We start from the raw sequence: 27,996 nt of genomic DNA on the forward strand, positions 1-27,996 counted from the left end.
CCCCCTTCCCCCCCTCCCGCGGCCGGGGCGGGCGGGGCCGCGCACGCGCCGGCACCGCGCAGGCGCACAGCCCACCAGAAGCCGCGGCCTGCCGCCACCTCCCCGCGCGCTGGCGGGCCCCGCCTCTCTCTTTTCCTTCCCGTCGCCAAGATGGCGGAGTACGACCTGACCACCAAGATCGCGCACTTCTTGGACCGGCACCTGGTCTTCCCGTTGCTGGAGTTCCTTTCCGTCAAGGAGGTGCGTGGCTGGCCCCGAGGGGGGAGAGCCGGCCCCGTGGCCGGGGAGGCGGAGGAGCGGCAGGCGGTGCCGCCAGCTGCCGGCGCTTCTGGCCGCGCCGCGGCCGTCGCCGTTTCCTCGCTCGGGCGCTGTGTGGCCTGGGCCCGACCCGCGAGGCGACCCGGCGCTCGCTTCCTGAGGGAGGAGCTCGGGGCTTCCGCGCCGCGGGGGGAGCGGGCGAGGCGTGAGGGCCCTCCGCAGGAGGGGGGAGGGAGGAAGGGCAGGGCCGCGGGCCGAGAGGAGGCCTGTGGCAGCCGCCCCCCCCCCCCCCCCCCAGCAGCGCGGCTCCCCGGGCTGCTCGCTAGCTAGGCGGAGGGGAGCGCCCCTTTCCCCTTCGTCGCGTCAGGCGTAGTTTCTTTCCCCTTATTCGGGGGAGGGAAAAGCAAAAGCTCTCCCTGCAGCGGCGGTCCGTGCTCTGCCCGCTGTCCCACAGCGTGAGGCAGCCCCCGGCAGCCTCGCGGCCGTCGACACTCGTGCTGCCCCTCAGCCGTGGGGCTGCATCCGCGTACACAGTGTTGCTAACCAGCCGTAACTGTAAACCGCTGTCATCGCGGTTTTGTGTTTAAACCAAGCGAAAGTGCCTTCTAGTGCTGTCTCTTGTTGGTCTTCCTATATACATTTTTGTTTATATTTCTACAAAGAATCCAGTAATGTTGGAGACACTTAAAACTGAAATCTCATCAGTCTTCAAACTATGCGAAGCACTCATCTGGACCGTTTTGAAATGGAAGCAAAACGTGTAAAATTACATAAGCTTTGAATTTAAAATAGATATTATTTTAGGCTTCAGAAATGAACCAATTAAGCATGCATACTTTGACACAACTTGACCTAACCAGTTTTCATGTCTAGCAAATGGACTTTGCTTCATGTATGTCATCTTGGGCTTATTTTTAGTGTTTTGGCATTTGTAAATCAGCTCAAGTTAATTAAACAGAGTTATTTTTGTAGTGTTAATCTGGAATAGCATGATGTTTAGAGCCAAACTGAACTTTTGCAGGTTCTGTATCTGAGACATCCATAAATGTGGTGTGATGAATTGTAATACAGCTTTCATGCAGATGTGTTTTTGATATATACTTTAGTTTAGGCCCCCACCCGCATCTCGGAGACCTAACAGCAGTTTCAATCCATGGCTAAATTATGGAGTAGGAACTTTTAAAAAACAATTTGACACGTTTAAAAGAATACCATCTGATTACACAAGCTAAACTAAATCTGGTCTTACGCTATAGGCTTAACAACATGCTTTAGATTAATCTATGCTACAATTACATGATAAGTTTCATTCTGAGTATCTCTTCTGAGATCCATTTTAAGTTGACTAATCTGCACTGTCCAGAATATAATTTTGTGGAGTGTATTCACTACTTTGAAAGAAAAATCTGACCAAGGTTTTATTGTTTTAACATATATATGTTTATATGTATATAAACATAATTTTCAGAGATTTTTCATGTTGGATTTTTTCCCTATGAATTATAATAGGAATTACTACTCCTATTAAAGGAATAGTAATCTAAAATGTTACTTGTCTTGTAACTAGTCTTGCAGTTCCTGCATTCGTAAGTGGCGAGAAGTTGCTGGTATCTTCCAAAGACCAGACATGTGGAAAGGCTGTATAGTAAGCACAGTAAATGACAGCTGTGAAATCTTGCAAAGCTGTGAGATTTGATGTTTAAAACGATTTAATTGGACAAAAATCCATAAACAAACTGTGCCATAAAGGGAACTACATAATATGAATTGGAAACTATTCAGTAGCATTCAAAGAAATCTGTTGTTAATTTCTTTTTCAGATATACAATGAAAAAGAGCTACTCCAAGGAAAACTGGATCTCCTTAGTGATACCAACATGGTGGATTTTGCTATGGATGTGTACAAAAATCTTTATTCCGATGAAATTCCACATGGTGAGCTGCTCATTTAGATGCAAAATTTGTTTTACGACCTTCCTATCTAAAATAATAAATAGCTAGTGGTAATTTGCTTGTTGCACTCAAAAGCTAGAACACTGCTTAATTTTGGCTGTAATGAAGGGATATGCAGGACTGAAAGAAATGGAATCCCCTAACCCTGGGAAGTTGGGTTTGCTGGCCTATCAGGATCTTAGTCTGTAAGTGATGTCTGAAGTATTTCAATGCTGATTTGGTTGTTTCAAGCACTTTAAAGGTATAGCCTAATTGCACTTATATTTCATCTGTCAGATTAAACACTATTGCATGACGATTTGAGGTCATTGAACTTTTTCTTTGAAGCATCCAATATATTAAGGATACATTTCCATTGTAATTAATGCCATTAATCCGTCTGTCCGTGGTTGATTTTCAGACTTTGGGGAGATACGTATGTTTTTGAAAATGCATCTTTTTCTCACTTCTGTCAACATATAAATTGCTGTTTCTTCAGAAGAAAATCAATGATAATTAATATCACAATTAATTGGAAATTTAGTCTCTTATTGTCTTCTCCATCATTTTGGAAACTTTTCTGTTTACTTCTTAAATTTCTGTCTTCCTCATGAGCATTTGGGAAGAAGATTAGAATATCTTGCTTTCTCTAGTTTCTATCCTTCGTGGATTTTTGGTTTTGAGTTGTTTTTTTTCCTGTTGTTTCTTTTTTGTGGGTTAGTTTTTTGTTTGTTGGTCTCTTTTTCCTTCCTGACCCTAGTCTCTGAATATACTCTTTCTTCCTATTTCTCCATCTTTTTTTCATTTTTTGGAATTCCTCACCTTTTTCTAAACTAGTGAGAATATAGTATGTCTTGCCTGCAGCTTAGGAGGAAGAGACTTGGGTGCCTTTACATAGTGAGGTAGAAGATCCAACTGTTGTTCTGCCTCTGGGTCTTGCGGTTTCGAGGCTCTGCAAAGGGTGGCGTAGGCAGCCTCTTTGGAAATACATGAAGAGAACTGGTAGACTTACGGACATTGGATTCAACATTTTGACCAAATCTTTGATATGCTAGCATTAGATGTTGTTGTTTATGGGTGCATATGCAATGATGCATGGTACTGATAATGAGAACCAGAGGTTTTAACTTTAACCTAAGAAACAGTTGTAATGATTGCTTCACCTTTAGGTTACTTACCAGCTCTACTGATTTAAAAAAAGTCAGACCACCTCAGGGCTGTAAAAGCCTCAAAGCTGAACAGGTTTTCCTCTTTCTTTCCTTGCTCCAGCCTTTCTAAACTGTTGAAGAATGTTGCTGTATTAGTAGTAAATAAGTAGTAAAATGCTAAATTAGGAAACAACACAAGAAATAGCAATCCTAGCATATTTTCACAAAGTAGCGAGTCTAACGTTTTTAATATTCTGATTACCGCCACTTATTTAAGCAGGTTGCTAAGTATATAATTTCATAAGGTCAGAGCTGCAAGTAAGTTGAATGAATTTGGTCACTGGGAAAGCTCTGCCTTCATATAGTCCAGCAATTTCCACACTTAAAATGTTTTTTCTTGCACTTTTTTCAAACATCTCTCTAAGATTTTGTCATCAGTTTGGCAGGATTTTTTAATGATGATGACTTACTGTTGTTCGGTCTGTGGCTTTTATTCAACAGTATAAAATTAACTTAAGCAGAGGTAATGCTTTCGCATGGAGTCAGTTGTTCACGGGGCTTGCTTGTGCAGTTTTCTATGAGAAGGTCTTAACGTTGAGATTTCTGATATGTCATCTTCATGCATCAACACTTATCAGAATGTATGCACAGACAGGCTATTTTTATCTGTCAAATCGCTGGTTTCATTAGAATTTTACACAGATTTTTTTTTTTAAGATCTCACTGTATTAAGTACTCAAAGCTAAGTTCACTTACACTATTAAATTGTGCTGAGACATTTCTAAGTATATAGTTGCTTTTGTCTTGTCTGCCATGAGATCAGCTTATAATTACACAGCCAGGAGATGTCACAGGAAAACATTTTTGTACTCTTAAGTCAAATAAATGTTTTGTCTTTCATCTGTTTCCCCTTCCTCTTTTATAATATCAAGACTCATCTGAAGTTGGAGATAAATTGTCCCTATTGGGACACTTCCTATCAGGCAAGTCATTTTTAGATTTTAGGCTGGGTCGTCATTGTGGTGTTATCCATTTTGGACCTCCTTTACCAATATATATGCGGTTAGATCATGAAAGAAACATCCGATAGATTCACTGTGGGATTGAGTGCCCTGGTGTGTGGCTCACTTTCATGGCTTCCTGCATATTGTTCTCCTGGGATTTGATCTTGGTTTCTCTGATCCCATGTGTTTCTGGCTCATATAGGCAGCCTCGGGCTGCTACTGTTTTTCTTTGGGGTTTTTTTTAAGCATATAGGCATTTCTGAATTTTATTTAAATGTTCAGTTTATTGCACTGATAGCACTTGGTGAGGGAGTTTGGGTCTGTGTAAAATAAGCACCCTAAAGCTGGTAGTTCTATTTCCTAACAATTTCTGATAAAAGGTTGAATGTTCTAATTAAACATGCGTAGTGTTTCAAATCATAATTTTGCATATTGAGCTGCTTTAAATTCTTCTTGTCAATTTTCAGTTAAGTATTCTAAAAATGTGTTTTCAGAACCTGGTCAGTTAGAGGAAAATTAGTCTTACTGATATCATAGCTCTGTTTGCTTTTTTCCAAGTTTATTTGGAATAAGTGAACTGACTTAAAAGGTTGTTGCTCCCTTAGTGGAAGCCTGAAGATGCCTTGTCTGACACAGACTGCTCCAGCTGTACCTGCTCTTTAGTGGCTTGATTAGAACTCCACACAGGAGGACGGGAACCAAATTTTAGAAGCTTTGTGTTAAGTTAGTTGTTAGATACATCTGGTTTTGTGACTTGACCGAGAGGACAAGCGAGGTAGGAACTGGGAAGACATGTTCAAATGTGCTGTCAGCACTGTGTAATTACAGGTTGGTTTCTGTAAAAACTTAAGGTATTACATTAAAATCTTTTTATTTGTGTGTTTAGCTTTGCGTGAGAAGAGAACAACTGTTGTTGCACAGCTGAAGCAGCTTCAAGCTGAAACTGAACCTATTGTCAAGATGTTCGAGGACCCAGAGACTACAAGGCAAATGCAGTCCACTAGGTAATTTCTGACATAATTTCTTAGGGTGGTTTGTTGGTGCCTCTTAGGTGGTGATGATAGGAATGCTGTCAGTGTAGCAGCTGCAAAGAAGGACATTTTTATTTCCAGCCAATATTTAAGTAGTGCTTGTGGTCAGGTAATTGAAATTGCTGGGCATAATTTACTCGTCGGTGCTTGTACCTGCTGTGCATAAGGCACCTCTGTTGTTGTTAATGTTCAAGGATTCAATTTGGGACAAGTGAGAGTCATCATTCAGTGCAGTCAAATCACAGGCGGGGTTGGGGTGTGTGTGGGGAGGGGGGGAAAGGGGGACTTTTTTGTTTGCTTTTTTGAGGGGGGTTGTTTGGGGAGATTTGAGGGGAAATGTAGGCTGAAACAATTCAGATCCTTTTTTATAGGAGACCATCTACCCTCTTTCCCTTTTCTACCTTCCACAGAGGATTATGGAGTGCTGTCTTTCTCATTCTGAGGGACTGGGTGGATAAGCATACTTGTAGCACATACTTCTTTCGGGAGTCCCGTCCTTCCCCCATTACCCTTCTCCACCCCCGGAACTGGCCAACTTGTTAGTGTAAGATGGTGCTCATATAAGCCTTTTAAGATGTATCAAACCTCTTCTCACTTTGCTTATGGGGGTAATTAAAGTAGAATTAATTTGTATACACACTGTATTGTATGTATCTAAGGACTATGAGAATTTTCCTGTGGTTAAGCCTGAATTGGGCCTTGTAGAAAAGGGCTCACCTGTAGTCACTGAGGAAGTAACTCTGCAACTTCAGAGGGGTGCGTAGGTATTCATTTAGTGTAAGTTACTGCTTGTTGTCTTTACATAGGAAGCATTGTTATTACTGTTGTAAATGTGTCTAACCAACTGTGGAAAATTAATTAAATCCCTTCTTCATCCTCACCTGCTGTAAGATTTCAGATAGAGCATACCACATCTGATAGAGCACCTATGGCTTGACTGGAATTTGAAGGTGAAGACTGTACTTGTATTTATTGTTGGCAAGCTTTATACATCTGCTGATATGGAAGACTGTAATATTGCTTCTGGAATTTTCTTAGAAAAACATTGAATGCAAAACCAGTTTTTCCTAGTTTGAAGAAATCTTCTTGATGATGTGTACCTTTGTTTGGGAGCAACCCCTCTGAAGAAAATGGGTCCCTGAAGGAGAAAGCTTAATTAGAATTTATTCATTGTTTCAAGTACAGAATGTTGTCCTTTCTTCCTTTCCCCTCCTCACCCAACTTGCTGAGAAGCCTAATCAACCCATTTGGCCTACACTTCCTTCACATTGTCTGCACATTGTTTTTGGAATTTGTTATAGTATAATTAGAACTTGATCAGTGCTGAAGTGGTGAGGTGCAATGCATTAGATCTTAATGTCCACATCAAACTAGATGTCAGTAGAAGTCATGAAATCTGTTAGCTTTCCAGCACTTCAGAAAAAAGGTTCTATTTTCTGTTCCAATATCACCAGAATGTACTTAACCTTCTGCTGTAAAAAGCATTGTCAGGATAAGCAAACCACCTTTATATCCGATTTCAGCAGGGATATTTGTGTCAGATAATGATATTAAGAAAAGGAGTCACATTTGCTTATGACTTGGGTGGTTATGGCAAAGCCAGGAACCACTAGATGGCTTTTGGAAGTATAGCTTTGAAAGTGAAAGGGCAGGTTGTTGTTAGTTAGCTGCATTGAAGTTATTAGCTGGGACTTCTTAACTTCGAAGAAAAGGCTTCCTGATATTGTCACAACTCTATTCAAATCCAGTTGAACTTCTGATCCATATATAGACATCTTGTTCAATCTTGCTGTAGCCAGCTTGTGTAATAGTATTTGGAGTAGAAAAAAAACTACCTTGTTGCAATTCCAAGTACTAGCATTTCTTGGGAAATGTGTTCTGTTACTTGAACTTTGACCCACAGAAGTTGGTCAGCAGTACTTATTCCAAATCAGAAATACGCTGTTTGGAAGCAAGAGATATGGTCAAAAAAACATATGGAATATAACTTGCTTCATGCTATAAAATATTAGCCCTACTACTCATATACAGCAAGTTTTATTTCAGAACTGGCACATTGTTTTGGATTTTAAAATGTCTGAAAACTTTGCAGTTCAGAAATACTGATGTTGGTTATTGACTTGGCAGAAGTTGTTGGGGTTATACAGTAAAGGGGAGAATCAGGCTGAAAGGTGCTAATCTGTCAAGACCTGAGCAATTAGACAGCAGAAAGCAACTTCTGATTCTTTGTCTTTTGTGAATCTCTGCTGGTGATATGAAATCTGTGTCAAATTTAGAAGTGTGTATTATCAGGGCTTTAGATCATGGCTTTTGATCCATGACAGTGCTGTTTGGAACATCAAAGTTTGCGAAATGGTAGAAGATGATGTGTCAAGGAGACTTTGCAAGTGGAAGTTCTTTCAAGAATAAACCAAAACATTTCACTTCCTTTTTTCTATGCAGCTGTTGGAGGACATTGATTTTAAAATTTTAAAGGAATAGTCAGTATTCCTCATCCTTCCGCTGGGAGAAACGCATGGGATTATTTCACTGCTTGCACTGGGGATTGTCATTCTTGGGTGCTTTGGCAATGTGCCATTTCCCTGTAGAAGTTCTAGTTGAAGAAGCTCACAGCTTTGCGGAGAGTTGATTTCAGAGTAAATGGGGTAATTTTCCGCTGCGTATACTTTTACTGTATCTTTGTCCCAAGAGCTTTGTTTATAGCTTGGTGCTTTCCTCTTCAGTTAAATCCTAGGTACATGTTCTATCAAACATGATAGTTCCATGAATTGTCCAAGTCAGTTTTACTACATGATTAAGTGTGAAAGCACAGAAGAGATGAAGTGGAGGGTAGTTACAGGTAGTGAAGCATACCCAGGGAGGTGGGGGGCTGGAGAATAGAAAAAAAAATAGCATTAATTCTTTCTGTGTTGTAGAAAAGCAGTTCATACAAACAAAGTGCCAAATTGAAAATACTTTATGTATATGAATTCAACTATGTGTATGAATTCAACTGTGGTTCTTGTTGGAAGATGATTGTAGTGGAGTTTGAAGGGAATACTTACTGCATTGAAAAGCTGGTGTGCTAAAATTTCACTAAGAGCTGATCAAGATCCATGGCAGATAGTGAATAATTTTTTATCCAGTAGGTTAACTATTGTTTAAGGATACCACAGGTATCTGAAGTCTTGTGGTCGTTAGTATGAGACTTACTGGTTGTAGGTAATTTCATGCTTACTTACTGGAGGCTTGAACTTCCCTTTGATCTAGATAATATTATTTGTCCTTTATTATCCATGTTGAATTTAAAAAAAGCCTCAGAAATGTGATCATGTGTGAATTGGATGTTTAAACCTTACTAAGTATGACTGTTGTTTATAGTTCTGCATTGCAGACATCTGCTGTGATAGAGGTTTTCTTGCTGAACACTGTGTCCCAGTGCTAACAGTGGGAGGTTTCCTTTCTAATTGTATTTTACTTCAGTCTTTGGCACTTTTTTGCAAATCTGCGCTTAAACTCAGACTACTTGGCTAGAGTAACTGCTGTAGAATTAGAACATGAAAGTGGGTGGAGCTCCAAGTCAAAATTTATTCATTCGTACTGAAAGCCATGGATGTCATCAAATTAAAAAAAAAAACAAAAAACAAAACAACAAAAAAAACCCCCACAAACCTCCCAGCCTTTCTTAACTCTACATATTATTGCACGTGCCATTCTTTACTTAAAATTATATTAATTTTAAGATTCTGAAACTTGTTCATGACACTTTTGGAATAGTTGGCTCACTATTTCTGCAGTTGCTTTTGCATGAATGAAGGAGTATCATTTCAAATTCATACTCTATTTGGGTGTTTTACTCTTAACAACTAGAAGTTGTGTTGTGTAGTGTGTTGCATAGTGACAATCAGTTTGTTTTGTAAAAATAACGGTTTTTATCTTTTTGTTATAGGGACGGTCGGATGCTGTTTGACTATTTAGCCGAGAAGCATGGTGTAAGTGTTCTTATATCTGTTGGAATTCAGTTCTAAATATCTCTATCCAACCTCCCCCACAGCCAACAGTTCTGAGCAATTATGGACTAGCATTTTGGCCTGTCTTATGTCAATATAGCTAATAGGCAGAATTCACAGTGCTACCATATTTTATTTGAATGCCTTTGAACTTTTAATTTTTATACAAACAAAAACAAAGCTGGAACTTAATGCTAGCTGCATTCTTGTAGCTGAGATGAGCTTTACTTTGCAATATAGAATTTCACCTTTTTTCCAGTATTGATATAATCTTTAAGTCAGTGATGTGGATGAAGAGTATCATAGAATCATAGAATGGTTTGGGTTGGAAGGAACCTTATAGATCATCTGGTTCCAACCGCCCTGCCATGGACCCGAACACCTTCCACTAGACCAGGTTGCTCAAAGCCCCATCCAACCTGGCCTTGAACACTTCCAGGGAGGGGAATCCACAGCTTCTCTGGGCAACCTGTGCCAGTGCCTCACCACCTTTGTAGTGGAGAATATAGTATTATAGTGTATGTATATAGTATGGTAGTATCGTATATAGTATAATAGTTTTCTGTTGTTTTTCCTGTGTTCATTGTCTTTCAAGGAACCTAAAGACTTCAGAGGTTACTTTACTGTTAAAATTGCCTTGTAACAGCATTTTTCCTAGTGAAGAAAAGCTTTTTTTTAATTCCTTTTCAGTTTAGGCAGGAGTACCTAGATACGCTCTACAGGTATGCAAAATTCCAGTATGAATGTGGTAATTACTCAGGAGCTGCAGAATACCTCTACTTCTTTAGGGTTCTGGTAAGTTTTGGGTGTTTGTTGGTTTTGGGGGTTTGTTTTGTGGTTTGTTTGGGTTTTTTTCAATGAAGTACTTAGGTCAGGAAGTTGTCTGTAGTAATTCTTAAAATATAATAACTCTTGAGCTTTTATGAGACAATTACTGTGCACCGAAGTAAAGTTGAAAATGATTGTTAATAATCATCACTGGCTACTGTCTTAGCAGTCTGTTATGTCATGCTGAATTCAGAACTGTCCTTCAAATTTGTAGGTCTTGTGGTAACATTTATTTGCAGAATACGTCTCCTTTCCTCACTGTAATGTATCCTGGAAAAATATTTAAAAAAAACCCAAACAACAGAACACAGCCAACAAAATGAATACTTGCTTTTGTGCACAGATATTGTCAACAGTAGTGAAAAGCTTGCAGGTGGATTTAACGGAGAACTGCCAGCTTTTTATCTGAACTCTCATCTGTTGTCTTCTGAATTTTGTGATGGATTTAAGAGTATAAGTCATCTACTTAGGAAATGTAAAGAACTTAAATGAGAATTGTGGAACCAGATCCATCATCTCTGAAGTAACTCTTTTCATGTTGTTGTAATTCATATCATTTGTTAATGGTGGGAGTGAATTTTGAGAATGAAGATTTAGTGTCTTGTAAGAACCTCAACACAGTAAATTTATTGTTGGTGGTCAGTGAATGTGCCACTTTACTAACAAATGGAAATTTAAGGTAACTGCTTGAAAATCCAGATACTGTAGCTAGAACAGCTGCAGTATCTGAAGGCAGTTATTGTGAATAGCTAACTGTAATTGGATGTTTTGGGACCAGCACAGTGCATGTGAGCCTCCTCAACTGAAAGTATCTGCTAAATCGGCACCTTGGTTGCCTGGAAGATGACGACTTCTAAACTGTGTATCTCTCACAGATACGTGGAGTAATTGCTGAAAACATGTTGTGTTTCATATGTTGAGGTTTGTTTCTTGCTGTCTGATTTCTATTCCTGACTAAAAAAAATCCCAAACTTTCTGAAGTACTGCTAGAGTAAATAACAATAATCCCTGTAATTGGCTATAATTAAAGAGGCAAAATTGGGAAATACATATTTCATCAGACTAGGGTTTAAAGTAGGAATGATGTGAATTTTTAGTCTAAATGTTGATGATAAAGCTGAGTTCTTCTGTATAACTTTCAGTGTTATAGGTCCATTCCACGTACTGAGCAGAGAAATAAGTTACATAGGTTTGTGAGCAGCTGTGCTCACATTCTGGGCTTAGCATTATGTTGTTATATGTCAAATAACTAATTTCAAACCGTTAAATACTGGTTTTGTGCTGGTAATAGCTTGGTATAAGACTTTTGTTACTAATTCTAGTGGGAGAAGGTTTGTTTAAAGTTCTGTGTGATGAAATACAACCTATGAAAGAACTATTGTAACTGATCTGAGAACAGAATTTGACACTGTGAATGACCTAATGTAATTCATTCCTACATAAAACTAACATAGCTTGACTTTAGGACTACCCTTCCAGGAAATAGATTCACTGCTGCAAAGTTGCAGTTTTACTGGATGTTTCTGTAAGAAGTGTGCTTTGGCACAGCATTAGCAGAACGAACTTTGAGTGCTAGCTTTTTTTTAAGCTGGTTACCTACTGTTATGAGTTCTTTAGGAACCTGCTTTGTAATAACCTTGTTGTAGTAGTTTATAAGCATTTTTATATAGTGTAAAAAAAGAAAAATGGGACCAGGGTGTCATCTGGTCCTTAGCCATGCTGCTTTGTTTTTTAACTTATGCAGAAGCAGCATGGAGCTTTGTCTTTGACAGTATTTTCTAGTTTCTGCTTCAGAAACCTTGCTGCTGTTTTTTCTTCTCTACCTAAATTGCTTTTTAAAAAAAAAGTACTTAGAAAGATAGGACCATGCAAATTTTATATCTTTTAAATTAAAAATACTACCAGAAAATATTTTTCTTACTTTTTAAAATAAATAATAATTAAAAAAATACTAAGAGTATGACTTTGCTGTTGTTGAAAATAGGTTCCAGCAACAGACAGAAATGCTTTGAGTTCTCTGTGGGGAAAACTGGCATCTGAAATTCTGATGCAGAATTGGGATGCAGCCATGGAAGATCTCACAAGACTGAAGGAAACAATAGATAATAATGTAAGTAAAATGTTGGTCATGTTAGTAAGGTGAGAGGTTAGAGGTGTTAGTATTCAAGTTTTATTATCAATCAATTGCAGTCTTGTTTGGAGTAGTATACCATCTTTTTACTAGATACTTTCTTAATTATAGTGGGAGAATCGAAGGGTGCATGTGAAGAAGTAATGAAGCTTAGTTTTTCAGATTACTTGCTACCCTCTTATCACATTTGGAAATGTAGTTGAGAACTTTCAAGGTATTTCCAATAAACAAAAAAACCAAACTAGTCTCAAGGATGAGTTTGAGGGCAAAGTATTGTTGTGTGAAATTGTTTTCTGCTTAAATTTCAGACCGTTTCACTACTCACTTTCTGTAAAGAATAAAATGTATGTAACTGAACTATACTCTTCTCACATGAAAACAACAGAAAATGCAAGGCAGCTTGGTCTTGGAAATAGTTTTCAGCTGATTCAGCTTCCTTACCAGTTTCCCAGTTCAGATGAGCACCAAGAACATGAAAAGAGAGAGTGGGGCTGCAGTACTGTTTCAGAGCAATTGAAGTGATTAAGGGCCTGTCCGTCGTCTTCTCTGCTCATGGGGCTTCGGTGGCCATGTCTGAAATGGGAGAGTTTTACTCTCCTGAACTAGAATCTTGAAAGAGTGTTTGGTGTTTTGGTACCGCCCCCTCCCCCCCAATTGTTCTTTATCTATGTGGCAGATAACTGAAGTTAAATTTTAATCTCTAATTTTCTTATATTTATAAACCTCTATGGTTATAGTAGACTATTAAATTTGACTTATACACTGGACTCCAAGATTTTTTTTAAGAACGGAATCATGGTAATTAGTTGTCATGCTCTTTGGAGTGATTTTACTTCCTATATCAGTTCATTCTCAATGTGTTGCTTTGCAGTCTTTTTGAAGTGCTGCTGAAATTTGGAGCCAACACAGATACTTAGAGCTGAATCCTTTGTGCATTATTGGCTGGTTTGAATGAAGATAGTTATGTTCTGATTTCTTGGCTGAAAGTCATTGTGGTGTTTCATCATTATCTGAGAGTGTACAGCAAAAGACCTCTTGTGAGGCTTGAGACGAAGAAAAACTGAAAAGCTAGACAAGGCAGGTAGTTCCTCAGATCACATTTGAAGAGGGAATACAAGAAACAAAATTCAGGATTAAAATGGAAAGGAATAACTTCTGTTAGTATAGTGGTCTTTGGAGAACTAAAATCTATGCTTTTGTCATAACAGAATACAAATTTTGTCAGATAATTTTGAATATAATACCGGAAAAATAATTTTGGTTATAACTTTCAGCAGATTGACAAGCTGAAAAGCTGGTGGTCACACTCAGCTTGAGAGTGATAACAGCTAAAAGGACCTAGTGAAAAATCACAAATTTTTGGACAATTACAGTTTTCCATGTATTAGTATTCAGGCAAAATTTCTGTGTTTCATTTGACTTAAACCAATGTTATGTTTTCTTCTAGTCTGTCAGCTCCCCACTGCAGTCTCTTCAGCAAAGAACATGGCTCATCCACTGGTCTTTGTTCGTGTTTTTTAATCATCCTAAGGGGAGAGACAATATTATTGACCTCTTTCTTTATCAACCACAGTAAGTTGTGTTATGTTGGGGTCCTTAAATCAAAATGAAGGCAGGTGATGAATAGACAAGCTTGTGGAACATTTTTCAACCCAGAACCTGAGGCTCTTTCAGAAGTTCTAATAATGTTAACACTTTGAATATTTTTTTTTTTCCCAAGCCTTCTTTGAATTTTTGTGTATAATCTGGTTTTCATCATAGTTATACTTTCCCTTCAAGAAGAAGGGGTGGTGGAGTAGGAAGAACTGGCTCTTTTTTCTGGTGCTTGGGAGGGACAGAATAACTGGTTTTCCTAGATTATCAACTCCTATCGCATCTTTTAGGGCTGGAGGGTATTGTTATTGTTCTATTTTGATTTTACAAAACTGGTTTAAGGAGGGTTCTTGAGGCAAATCTGAGAACAAAAATGAAAATCGAGACACTGTAGCCGTTTGAGAGGACTACCTATATGTAGATCTAGGACTCTAGAACAGCTTGACACTGAGATATTAGTTGTAAGTTTTGCTCTCCTTCTAGTACCTGGTTGGAGGTAATGTGTTAGAATAGGACAATAGTACTAAAGAAAACCAGTTGAATTTTTTGCATGATGATCCCAGTAGAATTGTAATATGTAGTGGGCTTTTCTTTCATCCTTTTTCTTTCATGGTGTATGTGTTGGTTTGTTTTTCAGTTTTAATTTGTACTTCTCACTTGTAAATATGGACTAACTTATTGGAGAGTTGAACAGGAAAGTTGCAGGCTTGGATTAAATAATGAAAGAGGACTTCTCATGGTTCTGTGTGCTCGTGCAAATGCCTCTTGTGAAATCAGCATAGCAAGCAGGCCAGTGTTGACCTCAACTTAGCATATGGACTGTTCTTTTGCAGTCCTAGCACCTTTTCTTCTCTCCCTAGAGCACTGCTGCCTTCTCTTCCCCTTATTTCCCTTCCTCCTCGTCCTGTCCAGAAAAACATGATCACAAAGTTAACAAAAATAAGTAATCCTCCTACATTTGAGTAAATAGTCAGTTGTAAGCCCTGGTATTGTATTGCATAAAAGGTGCATAAGCTGTTTATCATGAATACTGTTCTGATGCAAAATTGCATTATCTGAGCTTCAGCTGTATTCTTTCTTTCTAGGTATCTCAATGCAATTCAGACAATGTGCCCGCATATCCTCAGATACCTGACTACTGCAGTCATAACAAATAAGGATGTTCGAAAACGTAGACAAGTGCTAAAAGATTTAGTCAAGGTTATTCAGCAGGTAAGGACTGAAATATCTGATATTTTCTGTCCTTTTTTACTGACGCTTCGTAAGAACTTTCTTGTAATTATGTGCGTGGTTTAGGACTTCTACTTACGTATTTTGGTGCTCACTTTCTCTTGTTGAACTAATTTTTCACCGTACGGTAAAATGCATGTCAGTCAGTGGGAGGACAGAATAAATCTTTTCCTCCTTTCACATCAACAAGCAATGAGTAAAATGGAATATGCACTCAATTTTGCTTTTCTTTCTGTGTGATCAGATGCAGCAAATTCAACGAGATACGAGAGATGGCTTTGGATCCGATTCTTGTTTTTTCAGCCATCCCTACAAGAAATTGTTGTATGAATAAGGAGTCTTGTGGGCATATCAAAACCACTGCAGTGTGCATTGGTTTGTGTTCAAGTGCATTTTCAAGAAAATGCACGGGTTGTCACAGTTAGATGAGGATGTAGACCTGTGCAAGAGCAATAAAAGAATTGTGCTTGATAGTAATCACAGGGGTTATGGCAAAGATTTTTGTCTGAAATCAGCATGCAACTTGTATACAAGCCATCATGCTTCAAACACTTTTAATAATAATAACATCTTGTGAATAATGAACTATGATATATATGTGACAGTGCAGTTATTACAGGCTAGCAATCAATTGTATCCTTTTCAAGCAGTGATGTAACTACCTATGCAAAGCACAGTCAATGCAAAGAAAATTTTAAGCATGTCTTAATGTGTTTTTAAGCATTACTGTTCACAAAAGTAGCAGCATAGGAAGCTATCAACTAGTTGAAGTGTTAAGACTTGTCTTTTAAGTTAAAATCAGATTTTAGCGTTGGACTTCTAATGTAATGTGATCTTAGTATTAAAGTAACACTTTATGACTTTTTGCCTTCACTTTATCTTGTACAATTGGTATGAATAAAACCAGGATCACTAGGGTACTCCTTTTGAAAATAGCAACTCTGGCTTTGAGTTTGATATATCTGGCCAGAGCTTTATTTCTAAGTACTCTTCTGCTCTGTGTGGTTCATTATATTGAATCAAGAAGAGGTAGAAGTTTTATAGTTTTGAAAGTGGTTCAGGCAGGATAACTCATGACTTTTCTGCATGGGAAAAACAAAGCCCTGAAGGAAGTGATTTGTCAAATGGTATGTGATAGGCTGGTTGCTCTACTAGCAATTAGATATTGCTAATACCTGCAATACCTTTGCAAGTTTTGTTCTTACAGTTAAGCAGTTCGTTGTTCATCTCTATTAAATTTAAAAAGTGATTGATCCAAAACTGGTTTACGTAGTGGATGTTAATTACGTGGTTAACAAGTACAATTTTGATGTAAAAAAATCTTTATAAAACTGGATTTTGAACTTAAATAATGAGACTGTAAATACAATTCTTTGGGGAAGTAAAAATAACTTTGATCCAAAAAGCCCCCACTTTCTTAGTATTTCCCTTAACCGGCTGATCTTTTTGTATGCTAAAGCAGATATTGACAGGTACCTAGTTCATCTGTCTTAAAATGTGCATTAGAGGCATATCAGAGGATGTTTAATTAAGTCTTAAGTAATATACAGATGTATATAGATACAGTGTGGTTCCTGCCTTGTAGTTAAGAAATTCCTGTAATGCCAGAATAAATTCAAGCATTTTGTATATAGAAAGTAGCAAGCATTATCTGTTAGCTATGTTGTTAGTGTAAATTGATCAATCTGAAGTATGGAGGATTTGGTGTTGGACTTAGTCTTTGAAATCTGAATTTAGGAAGAATATCTGTTCTACCACATTTTAAGAAATTTGGAGGTTTGATGAAGAACCAGTTGTAGTCTCTGACCTTTGTCTAACCCAACGATTGCAGCACTAAATGCTGAAGGTGAAACTGCACTTGTGATTGTTTTTCCATACTATTGGGGGGGAAAAAGAGCGTATTTATTCAGCTTTTATCAGAGGAATTGGGAAGTTTAACTTAATGTTTTATTTAAGATGATGCATGGACTTGTTTCCAGTATTAAACTTTGTTTGAAGAATATAAGAAATACGCGAGTGATCTCATGGCATTGATTTCTAATACTGTTCCAAATTTTTTTTGGCAGGAGTCCTACACGTACAGGGACCCTATCACAGAGTTTGTGGAATGCTTGTATGTTAATTTTGATTTCGATGGTGCACAGAAGAAGCTGAGAGAGTGTGAAACAGTAAGGTTTACAGCATTTTTAAGACTTTTCTTTCTTCAAGTAAAAATCTCTAAAATTCACAGTGGCCAGCTAATTTGTTGGAAGTGATGTTTGATTCCATTGTCAGTGTTTGATGGCTTTAATTCATGGTTGTGTGGGCTTTTGTTGTGGCTGGTTTTTTTTGGGGTTGTTTTTTTGACAACTCATTTTGTAACACTTCAACAACACTTACAGGTAAGGATAAAGTTTTAAAATATTTAAGCAGTTCTAGAACAAGGAGTGAATAGGTAATGATGCATTTGGCTGAGCTTCAGCTTTTCCATTAGTGTTTGAGAAGTGCTCAAAGAAAAGCATGGGCTTGCCTTTTGTGGTGAAAGATACTGCATCCTGGAATTGTAATGGTGAAAAGTAATGTGAAATAATATTAGGATAGTTAAATACGTATTCTTGGAAAAATCTCAGTTAATCTACTGTGAACAGCTGAAGATACCAAACACTTGGGTTGACTAGTGTAAAAGTTAGTATTTCTAATAGATGAACATTAGTACCAGGTCTTACAGCCTCTGGTTTGGCTTTCCTTTCGTTAGCATTAGTCATCTAACTGGGTAAACCAGAAGGCTTATAATCATCTTCACTGCATAGGGCTGGTGATCCTGTAATCTGAACTTTATAGGTACAGGTGCACTACTAAGTAAGCTGGCTTGTGTGGTGAGGAGAATGCTGATCAAATTGCAGGGTGAAAGAAGAATCCTACAGTATGAGGGGGCAGTTAAATTTTATGTGTTGGAGGGATTTTTAGTGGAATTAGGACAGCGGTAGACCTTGTTCTGTGCTTGAGTCAGACCTCAGTGATAATGTTAGCGTGCAATTTTAATTTAGCAAGCTGCAGAACAGTGAAAATTTCAGCTAAATCTAGCTTTTTCTCCACATTTTGGAACACACCAAGAACTGTTTTAAGATGGACTGTTTGATGATCTTGCTCATTGACAGTGTCTACCAGTAAATTTCTACTTTCCTGTTTGTTCTCAGAGTTCTCTTCCTCCTTGCACTTGCAGGTGCTTGTGAATGATTTCTTCTTAGTGGCATGCCTTGAGGACTTCATTGAGAATGCCCGCCTCTTTATATTTGAGACTTTTTGTCGTATCCATCAATGTATCAGCATTGGGTAAGATAACTTCTTAGTAAGGCAGTTCAGAAGAGTCAGTCATGGATTACAGTTTGATGAACAGTGTAAACTTTAGTAGTAAAATGTTCATCCATCAGATAAAATGAAAACCATTAACTCAAATTTAATTGGATAATTGTCTTTAGTTTTATAGCTCTAATGTGATATACTTAAATTACAACAACCATATTTTAAAATTGAATTCTTGTAGTTAACTTTAAAACAACCCCTCTCTACCACCCCCAGCTCCCCAAATAATGCTTTCAAGCTAAAACTTTTTCGTAATGTCAAGTTGGTTCTGTACTGGATTTGATGGGAACTTTTATACCCAGTGTCATCCGAGTCCAGGTGTCTTCATTTGGAGCTCAATTCCACAGATACTGATATAGAGTGGTAATACTAAGTAAATATGAATTGCAAAAACAGCATTTGCTTAAATTTATTTAGATTTGGTTGATACAGATACCCAGGTCTGTCTTAAAGGTACATTCTTTTAAAATTTAGAACTGTCTTGCTTTTTTCGGTACTTAAATAGAAAACAATAGATCTTATTCCCTCAAGCACAAAGTGAGTGATCCAGCTGTAAGAAAATGATGTTCTTATTAATGTTTTTCATTTACTGAAATGTAATTTTGTAAAAGCACGCTTCAAACAGATCAGCTCCGATGCCTCTACTGTAGAAACTAAGCAGGAAGATGTTATGCATGCTTGAAATCCCTTTCCACTTGGCCTTTGCTCCCATTCCCAATATTCCCACATCCCTTAAATGAAAAAGGAAAAAAAGTGAAGGGAAAAACTCTGCTATAAAAATCTTGGTGATAGAGAACAGTGTGGAGATCCTTGAGATGGCAGAAGTCAAAGCTGTTAAACCAATCAAGTTCAATGGAGTCTTGTTACCAGGCTGCATCCAGAGCAAATGTGTCTGTCAGGTCCTCTGAGGAAGCAATTTAATGGTGTTTGATTTCAGTGAAGGACATGAGAACTGCCTTGGAGTTTTGCAAGTTTATTGAAAGAATTTCTTTTCTATGGATAGGTATAGTTAGAGAAAAGACAAAGATTCTTACTACTATTCATTGCTCTTCACTGTGTGACGCATTTGGAAAATGACTTTTTTGTCCTTTCTATAAGCTTAAAATAGTCAGTGAGTTCAGTGTAAAAGGCAGACAGTGAATGTGAGCATTTTAATCAGCAGTAGTGTATTGTGTTTTAAGCACAGTCATAATAATAAACTGAACTAGATGCTGCACATTTAGGGATAAAGGGGGTTTGAGTAAGTATTTGGAAGAAAAAATGTGAATGAAGTTCTCCTAGGGATGAGTTTCTGGGGAACATAAAACCCCATAGTGTCTTGCTGTTTCCTATAAATGATTTTTAGTATGTGAATATTGCACGTATTCAAGCACAAATTTTCAGTGAAACTAGAGGTTTAAGCTGTTTTAACTAGATGTCTTTAGAAGAAGTCTGTTTCTCTGATCTGGTTCCAATCAATGAGCAGAGAGACCAGAAGATGTATCTTAAGTATGCTTCAAGTCTCTCTGTCAAAAGATACTGATAAACAGTAGGCAACGTACCAGTGATTCATTACAGCAAAAATAGCAAGCTTTATTTACCAAAATAAAATTTATGGTAGGTGGTTGTCATTTATTTAGTGTTTATTACTTATTTTATAGTTCATACTCTTGTCATATGTGGTATTTCAGCTTCAAGTATGATAGGAAGTATTGTAGGTGGCTCTTTTTGTTATGTGTGAGTGGTTCATAAATATAGCAGCAGTGTCTTTATTTTATAAGCATTATGATGTGTTCTGAGGCAAGTGGTAAACTTTGAGTTGAGATGTATTTCAGATTGGCGCAGATATTCCTACGGTTTATCACTTCAGGTAGTTGCATGTGGAATTAATCGTCAGTAATGAGATTCTTTTCAGTAGGTCATTGTGTTTGAAATGATTTTAGGATTACAGAATGGTTTGGGTTGGAAGGGACCATACAGATCATCTCATTCCAACCCCTCTGACACAGGCAGGGATACCTTCCACTAGACCATGTTGCTCAAAGCCCCATCCAACCTGGCAACACTTAGAGAGGGGCATCCACAGCTGCTCTGGGCAACTTGTTCCAGTGCCTCACCACCCTCAGAGTGAAGAGTTCCTTTCTTACATCTAGTCTAAAGCTACCCTCTTTCAGTTTAAAGCCATTAACCCTTGTCTTGTCCCTACATGCCCTTGTGAAAAGTCCCTCTCCAGCTTTCTTGTAAGCCCCCTTCAGGTACTGGCAGGCTGCTCTAAGGTGTCCCTGCAGCCTTCTCTTCTCCAGGCTGAACAGCCCCAACTCTCATAGCCTTTCCTCACAGGAGAGGTGTTCCAGTCCTCTGATCATTTTTGTGACCCTGCTCTGGACCCGCTCCAACAGCTCCATGTCTTTCCTGTACTGAGGGCTCCAGAGCTGGACGAAGGAATCCAGGGGCGGTCTCAGCAGAGCGGAGTAGAGGTGCAGAATCACAGAATGGTAGGGGCTGGAAGGGATCTCTGTGGGTCATCTAGTCCAACCCCCCTGCCGAAGCAGGGTCACCTACAGCAGGCTGCAGAGGACCACGTCCAGGCGGGTCTTGAATATCTCCAGAGAAGGAGACTCCACAACCTCCCTGGGCAGCCTGTTCCAGTGCTCCATCACCCTCAGAGGGAAGAAGTTCTTCCTCATGTTCAGATGGAACTTCCTATGCTTCAGTTTGTGCCCACTGCCCCTTGTCCTGTCACTGGGCACTACTGAAAAAGTTTGGCCCCATCCTCCTGACACCCACCTTTAGAGATATTCATAAGCATTTATTAGGTCCCCTCGCAGCCTTCTCTTCTTCAGGCTGAACAAGCCCAGCTCCCTCAGCCTCTCTTCGTAGGAGAGATGCTCCAGTCCCCTCACCATCCTCGTAGCCCTCCGCTGGACCCTCTCCAGTAGCTCCTCATCTTTCTTGAAGTGGGGAGCCCAGAACTTGACAGAGTACTGCAGGTGAGGCCTCACTAGGGCAGTGTAGAGGGGAAGGAGAACCTCCCTCGACCTGCTGGCCACACTCCTCCTAATGCACCCCAGGATGCCATTGGCCTTCTTGGCAGCCAGGGCACACTGCTGGCTCATGGTCAACCTGTCGTCCACCAGGACACCCAGGTCCCTCTCCGCAGAGCTGCTCTCCAGCAGGTCCGCCCCAAGCCTGTACTGGTGCATGGGGTTGTTCCTCCCCAGGTGCAGGACCTTGCACTTGCCCTTGTTGAACCTCATCAGGTTCCTTTCTCCCTTCCCTCGACCTGCTGGCCATGCTGTTTGTGATTCAGCCTTTCTGCACAAGCTGTAATAATCATTAGATTTGGGCTTATTAAATGGGGTGTGTAAGTGTTAGTGTATTTCAGACTTTTTTTTTTGGTGAAATTAGCCAGTTGATATGCTTTTAATTAAATGTTTGACTGAGTTCCTGCATTTCTTTGTCCACAGGTGATTTCCACTGCTGTTTCTAGAGTGGAAAACCTGTTTGTTGTACCACAGTGCTTGATAAGTACTGTTTAACTATTCAGAACAAATTTGGAAACAATTAGTGGGAAATCTGCTGTTCCTTATGTTAAATGGAAAATAGATGGCTCACTTAATGTTTTTTTTAACTACTAACATCTGTTAGGCAGCTGACGTTTTTCCAGAGAACATCTTGCTTCATCAGTTGTGACTTAAAATTTACACATCTCAGATCATCCTGTAATTAGTTTAATGTTTGAAACATTATGTTTAATAAGGAGTAATAGGTGAAATTAATTCAGAATGTGTTTTGGTTAGTTTGATATGCCTGTATTTAATTGAAGAACAGAATATGCTTCATTCTTTTCTAGATTTTTTTTCTTCTGTGTGCAGTACAAGATAAGCTTGTTTATATATGAAGATGTGCGTAGTTTAGTAAACTTGCCTTTTAAGCAAAGGAAAACTTAAATAACACTTGGACTGGCATGACATAAGTGAATTTCTGTGAAACAGAGGGACAAATAATCTAAAGCACTGTTTTTGACACTGCCCTTTGAAATCACCTGCAACTTGAAATGGTAGACAGTATTCCTTAAATATTAATAAAATTATTTCATTAATTCACTACCTTTTATTGGATTGTAGTGGGGAACTTTGTAAAAATGGTAATCTAGAATACGACTTTTCTTGCTTCCATTCCTTGGTATTAATGGTGTTTAATATGTATTTGTCGATCTGAATGTGTCACTACTACTTTAACTGTTAAACATGTATGGGGGCTAAGCTGTAGTTTGCTTCTCTTGAGACTATTAGATACCTATTTTGACAATGCAATAGGAGAATAGTGTTATTTGGTACATAACTGTAGTCAGGATAGATCTAGAGTGCGTTTGCTCTGGAATGATGGGGAGTGCTTTTTCGGCTTTATGTTCCTTTACCAGGTGAGTACCTCCTCCACGTTATACATCCAGGCACTTTGGGTGGTGTTGGCTGTTTCAGTGTAGTCTGCAAGGAGACCCTAAAATGAAACCCAGTTGCCACATGTGCTGAAATAAGGTCATCTTTTGCATCAAAGTTTTAGTTTTTTTAATACAGATATCTTTATTTCACTATAAAATTGTTGTTACTTTATAACTGTGCTTATTTAATATTAAAATTTTAAATTCACATAAATCTCAAAACTAGAATTTTAGATTAAAAAAATGATTTTTATATCCCTTTTTAACCTGTCATTTTCATTCTGTGATTTCTGAGTTTTTCAAATGCATGTGCAGGAAAACATACCTGTATAGTGGTGTACTAATTTCTGTCATGTAGCTGTGTATATGGTATATGTTTTTTCATGTAACATGTTTGAATTTTAAAAAAGCCCACCTCTGAAGAAGCTGAGCTAGTAAAATTTATACATACTTGGAAAAAAAATAATTATCTGCTAGGTGGTATAACACACTTCATAATTTCTGACTTGGAATGACTCTCCAGAAGTCTGTGCCAGAAGTTAGTGGATTGAGAACTGGCTGAATGGCGGAACTCAGAGGGTTGTCATCAGCGGCGCTGAGGCTAGTTGGAGGCTGGTAACTAGTGGCATCCCTCAGGGGTCAGTACTGGGCCCAGCCTTGTTTAACTTCTTCATCAATGACCTGGATGAAGAGTTAGAGTGTACCCTCAGCAAGTTTGCTGACGACACCAAACTGGGAGGTGTGGTAGATACACCGGAAGGCTGTGCTGCCATTCAGCGTGACCTGGACAGGCTAGAAAGTTGGGCAGAGAGGAACCTGATGAGGTTCAACAAAGGCAAGTGCAGGGTCCTGCACCTGGGGAGGAACAACCCCATGCACCAGTACAGGCTTGGGGCAGACCTGCTGGAGAGCAGCTCTGCGGAGAGGGACCTGGGTGTCCTGGTGGACAACAGGTTGACCATGAGCCAGCAGTGTGCCCTGGCTGCCAAGAAGGCCAATGGCATCCTGGGGTGCATTAGGAGGAGTGTGGCCAGCAGGTCGAGGGATGTTCTCCTTCCCCTCTACACTGCCCTAGTGAGGCCTCATCTGGAGTACTCTGTCCAGTTCTGGGCTCCCCACTTCAAGAAAGATGAGGAGCTACTGAAGAGTGTCCAGCGGAGGGCTACGACGATGGTGAGGTCACTGGAGCATCTCTCCTACGAGGAGAGGTTGAGGGAGCTGGGCTTGTTCAGCCTGAAGAAGAGAAGGCTGTGAGGGGACCACAAGTATCTTCAGGGTGGGTGTCAGGAGGATGGAGCCAAGCTCTTTTCAGTAGTGCCCAGCGACAGGACAAGGGGCAGTGGGCACAAACTGAAGCACAGGAAGTTCCATCTGAACATGAGGAAGAATTTCTTCCCTCTGAGGGTGACGGAGCACTGGAACAGGCTGCCTAGGGAGGTTGTGGAGTCTCCTTCTCTGGAGATATTCAAGACCTGCCTGGACAAGGTCCTCTGCAGCCTGCTGTAGGTGACCCTGCTTCGGCGGGAGGGTTGGACTAGATGACCCACAGAGGTCCCTTCCAACCCCTACCATTCTGTGGTTCTGTGCCCTCTCCCCCTCCGAGTACATGGGGACTTTAGGTTGACCAAAAAGGTGCTGTTAGAAGGGACCTCTGGAAGTCATCTGGTTCAATCCTGTGTACCCGGTTAAAACTCTGAGCAGGACCCACTGTAGTGATTAATTACCCTACTCAAGGCCTTGTCTAGTTGAATCTTGACAGTCTCGTAGGGTAGAGGTTCCATGCTTTAATCCCAGAGGTGGGTTGCTTAATCCCCAGCATAGTGGCAGTAGATATTCTTGTGGTCATCTGGAGGAGGAGTTATTTTATCTGAATCCTGCTGATGCTTCTAAAAGAGAAATGTGAGAATTCCTCTAACGCACAGCTCACCCTGTGTTCTTTCAGTTTGACATTTTAATTTCAGGTCAGGTGTTTGACATAACTGATTCAAAGTTAGTAAAGAAATTTGTAGCTTCTTGCTATTGAGATACCTGTCTTATTTTGCCTAGATGACTGATAATTCCACAAAAATTTAGGTCCCTGATATTTTCTATCATCTTGTCTGCCGTAACTCTGAAATCGCTGATTCAACCACAGAGTAACAGTTGTAGTGGAACAGTAGCTACTGTGGCTGGAATTTACATCGCATTACTTTGCCAAACTCCACATACTTCGACTGTTGTGTCATTTCACTGAAGTGAGTTCAGTGTAAGTCTGGTATTTTAAGTTACTTTGTTGTCTTTTTTCTATTCACCTGTTCTTCTGTGACAAAAAATGGGAATTTACTTCTATAGTTAGTAGAAGCGTGAGAGATAAGAATGTACAGGAGAGAAGAGAGTGTAAGGAAGACTATTTGCCTAGCTAGGTAGATGAGGTAATAGTTGGTATATTATGAAGTATTTGCTTGACATTGGTAATAGTCAAGAGGGAAATCACTATTTCAGGGGGAGAAAAATATGTTTAAGCGAGATCCTGTGAAATGGTGGGAAATTGACCTCTTGTGCAACTGGCATAGCTAGATGGCTTTTTGGTCATGTCTGCAGCCCTTACGTCATGTTTGCTACCTTAGTCTGAAAGCTGATGGAAGAATGAGCGTTACAAATGTCCTCTATGAGCCAACTGCCAGCAGGAAGCTGAAGGAGTTGGCGGGAAAGCCATAGGAAATGCCATCAGAAGGAATTACTTCTGGACAAGAGTGTTCGTTTCATTAACAGTTTTCCCTTCTCTCTCCTCTCCCACCATCCCTCCTTGAAATTGCAAGAAGTTTGAGCATAGCATATCTGTCACATCTTCTGTACCAAACTCTGTCTCATGGCTCTTGTTCAGGTAACTTCAGGGTGAAGTTTATTGCTAAATGATCTACTGAGACACACTTTCCTGGACTAATTAGTCTAAACTTTGGTGACTGCTAGCCGGATTTAAAGAAGAATAAAAGCAATTCAGTTGTTCTCTGTATAATGGTGGTTGCTGTTTTATGTTGTGGTGAGATTACTTAATTGACAATTTTCCATAGAATGTTTGTGTAGGCAAGGTTTAATAGGAATATGTAAAAATTGTGCTGGTCAAGATTTAAGTGCAAGATGTAGTTCAGAACAACTAAACGTATACTTTCAGGGTGTGAATTCCTTATTCACAGTGTCCCAGTGTAAAGCAGTGGGGGTGGGAGATGTTCAGGAGTGCATGTATTTAAGTGTTAAAGTCATTTCAGTCAAATGAAAATATGCTTCCCAGGTATGTGGTATTTATTGTACACAAGTCTTGAGGTGTGCCAAGTTTTGTGTTGATTTAACTTATATTCCATAGTCCCTAGTCATGTTTACCAACATCAGAGGGATTCTGTTGCACCTTTTGATTAAGTCTGTTATCTTTTAGTATGTTGGCAGATAAACTAAATATGACTCCTGAAGAAGCAGAAAGATGGATTGTCAATCTCATCCGAAATGCACGATTAGATGCCAAATTGGATTCAAAGCTGGTAAGACCATATAGGTGTATCGAAGTGAATTTGGTGAATTTTTCATTAAATTTGTTTTACGTTATTCAGGAACAGCAAATTCTAATCTATTCCTGTTTTGTTTTTTTTTTTTCCAATAAAGGGTAGTGGACTTCATTTATTCCTTTTTGGCCCTGTGTGTAAGATTATTTGTGAAAGCATTGTGTTAATTTAAAGGCGTAGATGTTCTGAGTGATTGTTAAATTTGCTGTATCTTTCCTATGTTGTAGGGCCACGTAGTAATGGGCAACAATGCAGTCTCACCTTATCAACAAGTGATTGAAAAGACCAAAAGCCTGTCTTTTCGTAGTCAAATGTTGGCTATGAACATTGAGAAGAAATTGAATCAGAGTGGTAGATCTGAGGTTAGTATAAGTTATATTTTTCTGAATTCTTGCTATTTTATTTTGTGAGATGTATTTAAGTATAATTCTTAACCGGTTTCTTAATTCATCGGATGTGCCTACTTCTAGTTCTGGCACTAGGTGTTAAATTCAAAAGGTTTGTTTTCTTCTTGCCTCTGTTCTCATCGCTAGGTATTCCTCTTTTTTTGTTGCGTAACTAGGTGTGTTTCTATCATCCTTTGATTCTGTAATTCCTTTAAATGGTGTCCTTCAACACCTGAAAAGGGCTGGTTTTGAAGGATGACATTTGTAAAAGTAGTTGTATTACTTTTTTCAAGTGGGCTGTGCTTGAAAAAAACTTGTAGGTGTATCTATAGTATTGAGATAACAATTAATGATGCTTAAGACTGGAACATGAATGAGGAGTTGTGCAAAACCCCAACAATTAAACCCATTTCGTGAAATACTGGAGAATATAATTAGGTCAGCCAGAGGTTTAAGTAGAACAAGTGAAAATAGGAAGTTGCAAGATCATCTGGTTTTGCCTCTTGACCATGTTACAATATGGGAAGCTTTGTGAGGGAGAACAACAGTGTAAGGTGAATGACTTGGAGGTCCACTAAGCACCCAGCCATACATACTTCAAACAAAAAACCCCAAACACCACATTAAAAGAACTTACAAGATATTAAAAGTTTTACCAGGTTTCCTCAGGGCTTGGCTGAAATACTGGTGGAAGTTGGACAAGCAGTGGTGGATTACTAGAAGTCACATGAAACTTATGTGATACTGCTTTCTTTAAAAAATGTAGCTGCCAAATTATTTTTATATTTGTTTTGGACTCAGGCTGTACAACTTAAATACAGCATGCATTTCTGTATTGCTTTAAAGTTACAGGGTATCCTTCACTAATTAACAATATTCCCACCTCTTAGCCATATATCAGCATTTTTTGAAAACATTTCTCATCAATTTATGTAACCAACAGATAACATAGTAATTTCTTTTCTACTGATCCTTATTTATTTATTTGTTTCTTCTTTAGGCACCTAACTGGGCAACTCAAGACTCTGGCTTCTACTGAAATGCTTCTGCAGAGGGGGGAAAATCAGTTTTCATTTGACTAAAAAGCACATAAATATGTAACTTTTTTGAGAAAAGGTAATTGTGTGTTTCACCTATCATTTGAATAAAATTGGCTAATTTTAACAGTCTC

The 27,996-nt window shown here is 39.1% G+C and overlaps 1 protein-coding gene and 1 long non-coding RNA gene across 2 annotated transcripts in view; one reads left to right on the forward strand and one right to left on the reverse strand.

Moving 5' to 3' along the window:
- Positions 1-530, reverse strand: part of LOC142360823 (uncharacterized) — a 28,476-nt gene extending 27,946 nt beyond the window's left edge. The window contains exon 1 of the long non-coding RNA XR_012763390.1: positions 202-530. This is a non-coding gene — a long non-coding RNA (uncharacterized LOC142360823). The remainder of the gene's footprint in view (positions 1-201) is intronic.
- On the forward strand, positions 89-27,989 carry EIF3E (eukaryotic translation initiation factor 3 subunit E). The gene is made up of 13 exons (XM_075415681.1): positions 89-240; positions 2,079-2,193; positions 5,229-5,346; positions 9,302-9,344; positions 10,053-10,157; positions 12,175-12,300; positions 13,769-13,893; positions 15,000-15,126; positions 17,211-17,312; positions 18,347-18,456; positions 26,316-26,418; positions 26,667-26,801; positions 27,826-27,989. Exons 1-13 carry the CDS (start codon positions 151-153, stop codon positions 27,862-27,864), a joined length of 1,338 nt encoding a protein of 445 aa, XP_075271796.1. The 5' UTR covers positions 89-150; the 3' UTR covers positions 27,865-27,989.
- Positions 27,990-27,996: the final 7 nt, after the last annotated feature.

The sequence above is a fragment of the Opisthocomus hoazin genome, chromosome 3, assembly GCF_030867145.1.
Source record: "Opisthocomus hoazin isolate bOpiHoa1 chromosome 3, bOpiHoa1.hap1, whole genome shotgun sequence".
NCBI lineage: Eukaryota > Metazoa > Chordata > Aves > Opisthocomiformes > Opisthocomidae > Opisthocomus > Opisthocomus hoazin.